General features: G+C 48.5%; 1 protein-coding gene across 1 annotated transcript in view; it reads right to left on the bottom strand.

Annotated features, from left to right (window-relative positions):
• Window positions 1-6,810: 6,810 nt before the first annotated feature.
• Window positions 6,811-14,249, bottom strand: part of TTC36 (tetratricopeptide repeat domain 36) — a 30,897-nt gene continuing 23,458 nt past the window's right edge. Inside the window, exon 3 of the mRNA XM_073566484.1 lies at window positions 6,811-9,993. Coding sequence (XP_073422585.1) covers window positions 9,731-9,993 — 263 coding nt within the window. The 3' untranslated portion in view covers window positions 6,811-9,730. The remainder of the gene's footprint in view (window positions 9,994-14,249) is intronic.

Here is a 14,249-nt window from a genome sequence, read left to right as displayed (position 1 = left end):
TCCAAATGCTGAGGACACTTGAAGAAGATCAGAAAGCACGCTGGACTGAGTCCGTCCCCGAATTGGTGTGGGCGTACAATAACCGTCCACACAGTACCACAGGGTTCACGCCCTATTCACTGTTCTTCGGCCGACCCGGGAAGGGACTGACTGAATTGGCGTTAGAGCCCGAGGAGGACTACCCGCAGACGGGGGTGTACTCCTGGGTTCGAGAACATCGTCGCCGGCTATGGACCATTCAACGGTTGGTGCAGAACTGGCTCCGAGGGTTGGAACACCCGCAGGTCCCTCCCCAGAAGGGGACAGCCCCACGACCAAGGGATCGAGTCTTAGGGAGAAGCGCCCTAACAGCAAATTGGAGAGTCGGTGGGAGAAGAGCCCGTATAGGGTGAAGCGACGGCTCGGTAGGCGAGGACCCGTCTATGAAGTTTAGCCTGAAGCAGGTGAAGAACTCCCCACTCATACTTTACATTGGAATATGCTGAATCCCTGTTTGTCTCAAGATCCTCCAGTGGTGCCATCTGTCCCGACGCCCCCGGTGGCTGAACCCGTGTTCGTTCCTGAGGACGAAGAAGACGGAGACTCTCTACTCCTTCAGGGAGACTCGGAAACTGGCCTGGTGCCTGAAACGACGGAAGTAACTGACGAGGCTCCAACTTCCACTTTTCCGGTGGCTGATTCCACAACCTCCACTGATCTGAGACGTTCTGAGCGATCAACAGCAGGTGTGCCTCCCAAACGCTACAATCAGGACGAATTCATCTGACAGCAAATAGTACAAGGTCTGGACGATTGTCAGCAAAAACTCCAGAAACTCTCGCCCGTGGAATGGCGAGCTCACAGAGAGGGGGAATGTAAGGGGGTGAAGCACCGAAGGAGCCGAGGGGGAATTGCCTTCCTAGCTCCGTGCCCGGAACCATCGAGCAGGGCATTAGGTTCCCCAGGGGATGCTTTAGTGGACTGCGCGAGGAACAGGAACAGGAAGAGGGCAGGACGGAGAGCGGGAGAATCGGGCGCGCTTTCAGCAGAGCAGCGCAGGGACGGGAGCAGAGAGGACGCTGACAGAGGAGAGGACAAGAGACAGGCGCAGCGACTGAACACTGAGGGACCACAGACACAAGCGGTGAGCACTGAGTACGAGAAGCCTGTCACTGCACCGCCTGGAGGGCTGGTCGCTCCCCTCCTGTTAGAGACTTTGTCACACCAACAGACTGCGCGCCTTAAGATGCTCCCCTGCAGTGAGACCCTGCTTTATCCTGAGACGCTTCCCTGTGACGGAGGAACATACTGTAACGTGACACTGACCCGCCAAGAGAGACTGTCCCAGGCCGAGCCCCTGACCCTGGTGAGGGAACGCCGCTGCCGCAGCAGAGGGAAGAGCCTTGCATACAGGGGGATACCGCCATCCGCATACCCCTTGAGCTCTCACGTTAACCCCCCATACGCCAGTTGGACTATACCTAGGACCCCAGAGACAGACGACATCAAGCACCCCTGGTGCCTGGGTGCCTACGTGAGAGAAGAGTGATCTCTACAAGCAAGATCTCCAGGAACTGATAAGTTTCATCCCCATAAGAGAATAACTGTCTGTTGTTTTGCACTTCTGTTATTTCTTCAGTCTCCGATATCACCTGTTACAGCATTTTCTCTGTTGTATGTTCACCAGATATTCTCCCTGTAAATAAACCTCCCTTTTACTGTTGGTCTGCCTGCTCCGTGGTGACATATATTCCTCCTGCACGTTATTACCCATGGCTCTGCTTCCACTCTTCCATCCTGTATACATGGCTCCGCTCCCACTCTCCCATCCTGCATGCATGGCTCCGCTCCCACCATCCCATGCTTGTATATATGGCTCCGCTCCCACCATCCCTCCCTTGTATATAGGGCTCCACTCCCACCCTCCCTCCCTTGTATATATGGCTCCGCTCCCACCCTTATATATATGGCTCTGCTCCCACCCTCCCTCCCTTGTATACATGGCTCCGCTCCCACCCGTGTATGCATGGCTGGGCTCCCCCGTCCTCCCCCATCATACTAACCCTCACATTGCTGAACTTCCCTCCCTGCATCTCGCGGCGCATCAGCTTCTTCCTGTGCAGAGCGGTCACGTGGTACCGCTCATTTAAGGTCATGAATATGGACGCCACGCCTATGGGAGAGGAGTGGCGTCCATATTCATGACCTTAAATGAGCTGTACCACGTGACCACTCAGCGCTGGATGAAGCTGCCGCGCCGACAGGGATGCAGGGTGAGTATCCATGGAAGCTACAGCCGCCGGCTCCCCTTGTGTCCGTGGCACAGGACCGGGCCATTGCAGTGCTCTTGCCCTTGTGTCTGCGGACCGGCAAGAGCACTGCAATGGCCCGGTCCTGGGCCGCGGACCGGTGGTTGGGGACCCCTGTGTTAAGGGATCGAAGTGCCGCTTTGGTGTACAGAGGATTTCATTTTTGGGATTCATTTTGTCCCCGTCTGGTATTGAAATGGACCCGGCCAAGATACAGGCCATTTATGATTGGGTTCAGCCCACTTTGAAGGCCCTCCAGAAGTTTTTGGGTTTTGCTAATTTCTACCGTAAATTTATAAGTAATTTTTCTTGTATTGTTAAACCACTGACTGATTTGACCAAAAAGGACGCTGATGTGGTGAATTGATCTCCAGAGGCAGTTTCAGCATTTCATGAGCTTAAGCAGATTCACTTCTGCTCCGATTCTACGGCAACCTGATGCCTCACTCCCATTTCAGATGGAGGTAGATGCTTCTGAGATTGGTGCAGGAGCCGTTTTGTCCCAAAGTGATCCGGTGACTTCTAAGATGAATCCCTGAGCGTTCTTTTCTCAAGCCTTCTTTTCTCGAAAATTCTCCCCATCTGAACGTAACTATGACGTGGGGAATCGGGAATTGTTGAAGAGTGGAGACATTGGTTGGAGGGAGCTAGACATCAAATTGTGGTCCTCACCGACCACAAGAATTTGATTTATCTTGAATCAGCCAAACGCTTGAATCCTAGACAGGCTAGGTGGGCCTTGTTTTTCACGCATTTTAATTTTGTGTTCTCTTTTCTTCCGGGCACTAAGAATGTTAAGGCGGACGGCCTTTCTAGGAGTTTCTTTGCGGATTCTCTTGATGTGACCGAGCCTACTACCATTCTAAATAAGGGTGTAGTTCTTTCCGCCATCTCATCCGATTTGAGACGTGCCCTGGAGGAATTTCAGGAGGACAAACCTGAACGTTGCCCTATGGTAAAATTGTATGTCCCTGACCAATGGAGGAAAAGAGTAATGTCTGAAACTCATTGCTCCACGTTGGCTGGTCATCCAGGTATTTTTGGTACCAGAGATTTGGTGAGTCGGTCTTTTTGGTGGCCTGCCTTATCTCGTGATGTTAGGAATTTTGACCCTGTATTGGTTAAAGGTAATTTGGAGTATGAGGTAGAGAAAATATTGGATTCTTATTTGGCTAGACGGAGACTCCAGTACTTGGTCAAATGGAAGGGTTATGGCCAGGAGGATTATTCTTGGGTCTCTGCTTCTGACATTCATGCCGAAAGATTGGTTTGTGCTTTTCACCGGGCCCATCCTGACCGGCCTGGTGGTGTGGATGAGGGTTCGGTGACCCCTCCTCAAGGGGGGTGCTGTTATGAATTCTCTCTCTGGCTTCCCTCTGGTGATTACTGAAGGTACTGAAGCTGGTTAGATTGACAGAGGGGTGGCGAGTTCTCTTTCTGGGCTCCCTCTGGTGGTTACTGGAGGCTAGTGGACCTGATCTGATTGACAGAGGCTTGCCACCTGATAATGAGGAAGACGATTGGAGATCTGGGGTTTCTGATTGGGATTTAAGACAGCTGACTCCCTCTATCCCTGCTGGTGATTTTCTTCCTGTGCCTTCAGAGGTCTGATGTCTCCTGATCTTTCCCTGCATGGTTCAGCTAAGTGATTCATTTGCTATTCTGTTTGCATTTGATCTGGTTTTGTCTATCTCTGCTTTGTGCAGGTCAGCTAGCTCCTGCTGGGGCTGTGCTGAATCACCGCCCATATGTTACTTCTTGTGCCAGTTTGTTTTGTCCCCTGTTATATTGGTCTTTTTTTCTCTTTTTGCTTTGCTTTCAGACTATACCAGAGTGCTGATATAGTGGGACTTCAGTGTTTTTGTGCATCAGACGTGTTGGACTTTTTGCAGGGTTTTTTTCGTGATTGCAGACAGTGTCTTTCCTTTCCTGTCTAGTTGGTGTGGGCCCCATCATTTGCTCAGTCTATTTTTCTGCCTTCGTTTGTGTTTTCATCTTGTCTCACCGACAATATATGTTTGGGGGCTATCTATTCCTTTGGGGTCTGCTCCGGGGCAGTTTAGATTTCCCCTTTCTTGCTTTAGGCTTAATTAGCTCTCCAGATGTGCCGAAGCATCTAGGATCATCGTAGGTACGCTACACGGCTACTGCTAGTTGTGTGGACAGGATCAGGGGTCTGCAATCCGCTTAGTTACCAACCTCTCTGGTTTTCTGTGGCTTAGCCTGGGCCTGCTATCCTCCTCAGTGACCCATTCATAACAATATACTATGCTGGGCTATATACCATGTGGTGCTGGGCTATATACCATGCTGGGCTATATACCATGTGGTGCTGGGCTATATACTATGCTGGGCTATATACCAGTGGTGCTGGGCTGTATACCATGTGGCGTTGGGCTATATACCATGCTGGGCTATATGCCATGGTGGGCTGTGCTATATACCATGTGGTACTGTGCTATATACCATGTGGTACTGTGCTGTATACCATGTGGTGCTGAGCTATATACCATGTGGGGTTGGGTAATATACCACGTGGGTCTGTGCTATATACCATGTAGGGCTGTGCTATATACCATGTGGGACTATGCTATATACCATGTGGGACTGTGCTATATACCATGTGGCGCTGTGCTATATACCGTGTGGTGTTGTGCTATATACCATGTGGTGCTGGGCTATATACTATGTGGCTGTGTTATATACCAAGGGGGGTACATTTTACATTATATTCTATGGGGGAGGCTATGTTATATAATATGGGGGGTTACATTATATTCTGTGGGGGGCTGTATTATATTTATTATATTCTATGGGGGTTGATTGCATCATACTCTATGAGGGGGCTACATTATACTATTTGAGGAGGCTACATTGTATTCTATTGGGGCTGCATTATATTCTGTGGGGGGCTAGATTATATTGTATGGGGGCTTTATTGTATTCTATGGGGGGTTGCATTATATTCTATGGGGGGCTAGATTATATTGTATGGGGGTTACATTATATTTTGTGGAGTGGCTGCATTATACTCTGAGGGCTAGCTGCATTATGCTCTAAGGGGTGGCTGCATTATATTCTATGGGGGTTACATTATATTGTAAGACGGGGCTGCGTTATACTCTGTGGGGTGGCTGCATAATGCTATATATGGGCTGCATTATACTGTATCGAGGATTATGAGGAATACATTATATGGAGAACTATGTGGAGCATTATACTATGGGAAGTGAATTGTACTACAGGGATGACTGTGGCTGTGCATTATACTATATGGAGCACTATGACGAGTGTATTATACTTATATGGAGGACTGAGCAGTGTATTTTAATGGAGGGCTATAAGGAGTGTATTATACTATATTGAAGACTATGGGGAGTGTATTATACTATATGGAGGACTGAGGAGTGTATTATACTATATGGTGGACTATGGGGCACATTATATTATATGGAGGACTATAGGGAGTGTATTATACATTATGGAGGACTATAGGGAGTGTATTATACAATGTGGAGGACTATGGTGGACATTATATTATATGGAGGACTATGGGGTGTAAACTGTAGATGTGCTGCTGATAACATGATACTGTATGGTGATCTGTTAGTGATCCATTAGTGATTGTTCTGTTCCCATCGCTCTTTCTCAGATGGTGGATCGAGGCCGGGAAACAAGTGTTGAACGACTTCAATATTGTCGATCACACTCATTTAGCGCCCTGAACTCAGCGCATGTAAATACAATCGAAATGCTTCTGTGTGATGTGCAATATGTCAGCATTTGGGGCCCCATTTTAAACTTTGACTAGGGCCCCACTTTGACTAAAACCAGCCCTGCCTAATGCTACTGTTTTGCTTTGCTGTTTTGCCCAGAGGGCTGTTTTCATTTTTTGTGTCAGCTTGGTTTATGCCGTATCTAATAAACCATGTGCACTCCTAAAGCCACAGTATTCCCCTGTCTACCTCTGTGTGCAGCCGAGTGAGCCGATCTACCACAGGATATATAGCTGTAACTTTGTAGCCATAAAAGGATGGGGGCCCAGACACATTTCTTGCACAGGGGCCGGGCCACAAGCTGTCAGTGTCTGCTCCTGGTGCCCACTGTACAGTATATGTATGTGCATCCAATCATAGCTGGGAACACTGGGAATGATAGTCGCAACATAAAACTACTGAAATTTAAACTTGACCAGGTTTCTGAAATAGTGGGAAAACCCATAGCCACACAGTGCCAGGTGGTAACAGCTACTATCCACTATCATCATAACACTGAACCAAAACAGTACAGTCCACATTCAGTGAGGGAATATAAAGACCAAATACATCAAAAGGGTTTAACCCCTTAATGGCCGCCAATATGTCTTTTTACTGACCTGAGATATAAGAGAATAGCCTCCCCATACAAGTGACAATCCAGCAGCTGTCAGCTGTACACTATAGCTGACAACTTGCTATAAAAGAAAAATTTGAAACAGAATCCTTCTGGATTTTTAAATTACATACAAGAGTTCCAATGGGTATAACTTTCTAGGCAAGATTTAATTCTTCAGTATTTTTGAGTTTTTGTATTCTTTCCATCATTAATATGTACTATTTCAGTGTTTTTAATGTGTTGCTGTATACACTGTTATTAATATAGTTTTTTGTATCTGTTTCTTCCACCATAAACCTTTATATATCCTGCATGTTGGGCTACTATAGGGTTAATTTCCCTCCTGTGTTTTTCAACTTGATTTTTTCCCACCTGCTGTATCCATGAACAGGATATATATATAAAAAAAAAACCTTTTTTCCAGTTTTATGTACACCATGATTAAGGCTTGTTGCTGAAATGTGTTGGTTTCACACACTTGGACCCTTTTGTTTTTCTGTTACCCACACTGGTTGCATGCTTTTAGGTGGTTCTAATAAAAATTAGTTTTTTATTCTACTTCGAAAGTGGATCATTTCATCGCTGGAGACTATTTTCCTTTCTTTGAGATCTAATACAAGCGCCCTCATTTTGGGTGGCACATGTGCAGTAAAATCCGGATGATGTTGCGAGAGCACGACTATCAATCTGCACATGCCTCTGGGAACAACTGTTAATGACCAAAATCTTGAGTAGGGTGAACGACCAGGTGACAGAGAAGAGTGAGCTGTCAGGTGGCCAGAGAAAGGGGAAGGGTGGCTACAGAAAGGACAAAGCCCCAATATTTGTGGATCATTTACATAGAAATTTACAGATGAATTTCTATAAAATGGAGACTCGGACTTATAAAACAAAGATATGGGCATGATCAACATTAAAGGGACAATATCTCGATTACATTAGTCTGGGGTCGAAGAACTTGATGACAGGTTCCCTGATCTGTCACCCCCCCCCCCCCCCCCGTGACGTATATGACTTTTTACTATGGGCATACAGGTAATAAAAATGTTACTAGTCCAACCTGTATGCCTCATATTAATGGTCTTGTTGCTGTGAAATGTTACATTCTGTCTTTATATTATTGATTTCACCCAGGCTCGGTGCCAGGAAGAAATCATCGCCCCCTGTCCTCATTACAGTACTACTCCCTTCCCATGAGCGTCAACCACGGCCCCGGAATCCTGCGCCCTGCACTCCCTTCAGACATACTTACCTCATCCTCCCTTCTGTGGCTCTGTATTCAGGGATCTTCTGTGTCGGCGAGTCACTGTGACCTTCGGTGTGCGCGGCAATAAGATGCTGTCCCCAATTCCTCCCTGCATAGTCATTGCTAGGAACCATCTGTATGTGGCGCCCCTGAAAGTTCAGTCACCACAGAGGTACTGCACCTCCTCCTGAGGTGTGGTACCCCACCATTCGGGTAAGGTGGGGACACCTGATGACACTCCAACACCTGCATCCCACACAACATAGTAGTGTAGCAAAGCACCCTTTGGTGGCTCTCTGCTTCGAATATGAAGAGTGCTGGGAGGTGGGTGGAGCTTAGTCTGCACCAAAAGATTGGGAAGAGTTTAGGATTTAGTCGGTCTGATGGGGTCAGAAGGAGAGGGAAGATCCCCGGAGTGGGATGGAGGAAGGAAGTGCTGCAGCGGACCTCAGTGACCTGGGTCTGCTGGCACAGGAAAGAGACATTGATGGAAAGCCTGACTCTTTATAAGAAAGATAGATTTGGACGGAACGTAAGGAGAAAAGGAGGACTGAGGATTAGGGTTAGAGCAGAAACCTTCCCAAGTTCACAGCGCAAGGCCAGGGTCCGGTCCCTGAGGTTGTATGGATACTAATGGTCCTGCAGCAGACACCAGGGGAATAGAAGTTGTCACCACTTTATTCCCACACAAGACTTGGGGGCACAACAGCAATGTGAGTGAGCCGGGAGTTAGTAGCAAGGAGTCCCCGAAGCAGGCTACAGCTGTCTGCTGTACAAGTAGAGTTCATAGGAACATCTGACAGGAGGAACTCCAGTGTAACTCAGTACTGAGAGTACTTCACTATAGGCGCAAAAAGGGAGACATTCAGGAAAGGCACATGTTGGCGGAGTGTTGGAATGGAGTGCTTCATCTAGCTTGGAGGTTGACTGAGCCCCGGACCCGGAAAACACGGCACAGAAGCGGGCACCTGTATGCACAACAGACTGTGAGTAAAGCTTTGGAACTACATGCCCTGGTGTCCTACGCTTATTCCTGCGCCAACACTCCCAGCACTGCTACATCTCTGTGCCTGACACTGCACCATCTATGTCTTTCCCCGATTTCTACACCTACACTGCCCTGGGACTACTGTCCTACCTGTGGAGGGCCACAACATCCTTGCTGCACCACACCATCTGTCCCAGAGGATCTGTCTGCAGCGTCGGCTTAACATTTTCATTGCCGAACACCACAGGTGGTGTCACGAATCATTCAATGAACATTTCCGCTAATTACAATGGGCGCTCAGGGCCACGGACTGGGCCATAGCTGCCGTGACAACAACCCCCTCTTAGAGATCCGCGGGCCCGGTACCGAGTACCCTGCCGCCCTGGGTGTGAGGGCGACCCATGTACGTGGTGATGACTATGCAGGGAGAAAGTGGGGAGAGCACCTTATCGGGGCTCACACCAGAGGTCACAGGAGCGCAAGTCGCCTGCGCAGAAGATCCCTGAATACAGTGCTCACAGAAGTGAGGATGAGGGATGTATTTCTGAGGGAGTGCAGGGTGCAGGCGCAGGTTTCCGGGGCCATAATTGACGCTGATGAGAGGGGTAGTATTGTAATGAGGACAGGAGGCAGGGATTTCTTACAGGCACCTCACGCCCCGAAGCCTGGAAGAAATCATTACCATAAAGAAAGAATATAACATTTCTCCAAAACAAGACTATCAGTATGAGGCATACAGGTAGAACTAGGGTAACATTCCTATTACCTGTATGCCCATATTAATAGGTCATACACGTCCGGAGGTGACAGACTGCCTTTAAACCCAGACTGTTATCAGTCCTGGATGTCCGACTCCTGCAGTTTCTGCACCATGTCCCTTAACATGCGGTTACAGAGAGCAGCATATGGGTTTAGTAGCACTAACTGCTGTCTGGCAAAGTCACTTCCTAGCTGTGCAGCTTTCTGGAAGTCCTCTCTAGCTTCTTCATCTTTTCCTTTTAGCCGTAATATTAGTCCTCTTTGGACCAGAGCTTGACGTCCTGCGATCCCCATTCCTTTACTCAATTCTACTGCATGGTTCAGATCTTGCAGTGCCCCTAGTGGGGAAAAAAAACAAACATTTTAATTATTATGTTTTGTACTTCTAATAAATAAAAAATTATACAAAATACAATTTCTGTACAAAGATGATAGGATCGTGCCCATATACAAAGATGACAGGATCGTGCCCCTGTACAAAGATGACAGGATCGTGCCCCTGTACAAAGATGACAGGATCGTGACGCTGGACAAAGATGACAGGATCGTGCCGCTGTACAAAGATGACAGGATCGCGCCCCTGTACAAAGATGACAGGATCGTGCCCCTGTACAAAGATGACAGGATCATGCCGCTGTACAAAGATGACAGAATAGTGCCCCCTCTACAAAGATGACAGGATCGCGCCCCTGTACAAAGATGACAGGATCGCACCCCTGTACAAAGATGTCAGGATCGCGCCCCTGTACAAAGATGACAGGATCGCGCCCCTGTACAAAGATGACAGGATCGCGCCCCTGTACAAAGATGACAGGATCGTGCCCAATATACAAAGATGACAGGATCGTGCCCCTGTACAAAGATGACAGAATCGTGCCCCCTCTACAAACATGACAGGATCGCGCCCCTGTACAAAGATGACAGGATCGCGCCCCTGTACAAAGATGACAGGATCGCGCCCCTGTACAAAGATGACAGGATCACGCCCCTGTACAAAGATGACAGGATCGCGCCCCTGTACAAAGATGACAGGATCGCGCCAATGTACAAAGATGACAGGATCGCGCCCCTGTACAAAGATGACAGGATCGCGCCCCTGTACAAAGATGACAGGATCGCGCCGCTGTACAAAGATGACAGGATCGCACCCCTGTACAAAGATGACAGGATCGTGCCCAATATACAAAGATGACAGGATCGTGCCCCTGTACAAAGGTGACAGAATCCTGCCGCTATACAAAGATGACAGAATTGTGCCCCTATATAAAGATGACAGCATCGTGCCGCTGTACAAAGATGACTGGATCGTGCCCCTATATAAAGATGACAGGATCGTGCCCCCTATACAAAGATGACAGGATCGTGCCCCTATACAATGATGACAGGATCGTGCCCAATATACAAAGATGACAGGATTGTGCCCCTGTACAAAGGTGACAGGATCGTGCCCCTATATAAAGATGACAGGATCGTGCCGCTGTACAAAGATGACAGGATCGTGCCCCTATATAAAGATGACAGGATCGTGCCCCCTATACAAAGATGACAGGATCATGCCCCTATACAAAGATGACAGGATCGTGGCACTGTACAAAGATGACAGGATCGTGCTGCTGTACAAAGATGACAGGATCGTGGCACTGTACAAAGATGACAGGATCGTGGCACTGTACAAAGATGACAGGATCGTGACCCTGTACAAAGATGACAGGATCGTGCCCCTATACAAAGATGACAGGATCGTGCCCCTGTACAAAGATGACAGGATCGTGACCCTATACAAAGATGACAGGATCGTGCCCCTGTACAAAGATGACAGGATCGTGTCCCTGTACAAAGATAGCAGGATCGTGCCCCTGTACAAAGATGACAGAATCGTGCCGCTGTACAAACATGACAGGATCGTGCCCCTGTACAAAGATGACAGAATCGTGCCCCCTCTACAAAGATGACAGGATCGCGCACCTGTACAAAGATGACAGGATCGCGCCCCTGTACAAAGATGACAGGATCGCGCCCCTGTACAAAGATGACAGGATCGCGCCCCTGTACAAAGATGACAGGATCGCGCCGCTGTACAAAGATGACAGGATCGCGCCCCTGTACAAAGATGACGGGATCGTGCCCAATATACAAAGATGACAGGATCGTGCCCCTGTACAAAGGTGACAGGATCGTGCCGCTGTACAAAGATGACAGGATCGTGCCCCTATACAAAGATGACAGGATCATACCCTTATACAAAGATGACAGGATCGTGGCACTGTACAAAGATGACAGGATCGTGCCCCTGTACAAAGATGACAGGATCGTGCTGCTGTACAAAGATGACAGGATCGTGGCGCTGTACAAAGATGACAGGATCGTGCCACTGTACAAAGATGACAGGATAGTGCCCCTATATAAAGATGACAGGATCATGCCCCCTATACAAAGATGACAGGATCGTGCCCCTATACAAAGATGACAGGATCGTGGCACTGTACAAAGATGACAGGATCGTGCCCCTGTACAAAGATGACAGGATCTTGCTGCTGTACAAAGATGATAGGATTGTGCCCCCTATACAAAGATGACAGGATCATGCCGCTGTACAAAGATGACAGGATCGTGCCGCTGTACAAAGATGACAGGATCGTGTCCCTGTACAAAGATGACAGGATTGTGCCCCTGTACAAAGATGACAGGATCGTGCAGCTGTACAAAGATAGCAGGATCGTGCCCCTGTACAAAGATGACAGAATCGTGCCCCCTCTACAAAGATGACAGGATCGCGCACCTGTACAAAGATGACAGGATCGCGCCCCTGTACAAAGATGACAGGATCGCGCCCCTGTACAAAGATGACAGGATCGCGCCCCTGTACAAAGATGACAGGATCGCGCCACTGTACAAAGATGACAGGATCGCGCCCCTGTACAAAGATGACAGGATCGTGCCCAATATACAAAGATGACAGGATCGTGCCGCTGTACAAAGATGACAGGATCGTGCCCCTATATAAAGATGACAGGATCGTGCCCCCTATACAAAGATGACAGGATCATGCCCCTATACAAAGATGACAGGATCGTGGCACTGTACAAAGATGACAGGATCGTGCTGCTGTACAAAGATGACAGGATCGTGGCACTGTACAAAGATGACAGGATCGTGGCACTGTACAAAGATGACAGGATCGTGACCCTGTACAAAGATGACAGGATCGTGCCCCTATACAAAGATGACAGGATCGTGCCCCTGTACAAAGATGACAGGATCGTGACCCTATACAAAGATGACAGGATCGTGCCCCTGTACAAAGATGACAGGATCGTGTCCCTGTACAAAGATAGCAGGATCGTGCCCCTGTACAAAGATGACAGAATCGTGCCGCTGTACAAACATGACAGGATCGTGCCCCTGTACAAAGATGACAGAATCGTGCCCCCTCTACAAAGATGACAGGATCGCGCACCTGTACAAAGATGACAGGATCGCGCCCCTGTACAAAGATGACAGGATCGCGCCCCTGTACAAAGATGACAGGATCGCGCCCCTGTACAAAGATGACAGGATCGCGCCGCTGTACAAAGATGACAGGATCGCGCCCCTGTACAAAGATGACAGGATCGTGCCCAATATACAAAGATGACAGGATCGTGCCCCTGTACAAAGGTGACAGGATCGTGCCGCTGTACAAAGATGACAGGATCGTGCCCCTATACAAAGATGACAGGATCATACCCTTATACAAAGATGACAGGATCGTGGCACTGTACAAAGATGACAGGATCGTGCCCCTGTACAAAGATGACAGGATCGTGCTGCTGTACAAAGATGACAGGATCGTGGCGCTGTACAAAGATGACAGGATCGTGCCACTGTACAAAGATGACAGGATAGTGCCCCTATATAAAGATGACAGGATCATGCCCCCTATACAAAGATGACAGGATCGTGCACCTATACAAAGATGACAGGATCATGGCACTGTACAAAGATGACAGGATCGTGCCCCTGTACAAAGATGACAGGATCGTGCTGCTGTACAAAGATGATAGGATTGTGCCCCCTATACAAAGATGACAGGATCATGCCGCTGTACAAAGATGACAGGATCGTGCCGCTGTACAAAGATGACAGGATCGTGTCCCTGTACAAAGATGACAGGATCGTGCCCCTGTACAAAGATGACAGGATCGTGCAGCTGTACAAAGATAGCAGGATCGTGCCCCTGTACAAAGATGACAGAATCGTGCCCCCTCTACAAAGATGACAGGATCGCGCCCCTGTACAAAGATGACAGGATCGCGCCCCTGTACAAAGATGACAGGATCGCGCCCCTGTACAAAGATGACAGGATCGCGCCACTGTACAAAGATGACAGGATCGTGCCCAATATACAAAGATGACAGGATCGTGCCCCTGTACAAAGGTGACAGGATCGTGCCCCTATATAAAGATGACAGGATCGTGCCCCTATACAAAGATGACAGGATCGTACCCCTATACAAAGATGACAGGATCGTGGCACTGTACAAAGATGACAGGATCGTGCCCCTGTACAAAGATGACAGGATCGTGCTGCTGTACAAAGATGACAGGATCGTGG

The sequence above is a fragment of the Dendrobates tinctorius genome, unplaced genomic scaffold (assembly GCF_039654945.1).
Source record: "Dendrobates tinctorius isolate UK_male_01 unplaced genomic scaffold, ASM3965494v1 ptg000018l, whole genome shotgun sequence".
Lineage (NCBI taxonomy): Eukaryota > Metazoa > Chordata > Amphibia > Anura > Dendrobatidae > Dendrobates > Dendrobates tinctorius.
Note: the sequence above shows the minus strand (reverse complement) of the source record. Positions and strands in the feature narration are given on the sequence as shown.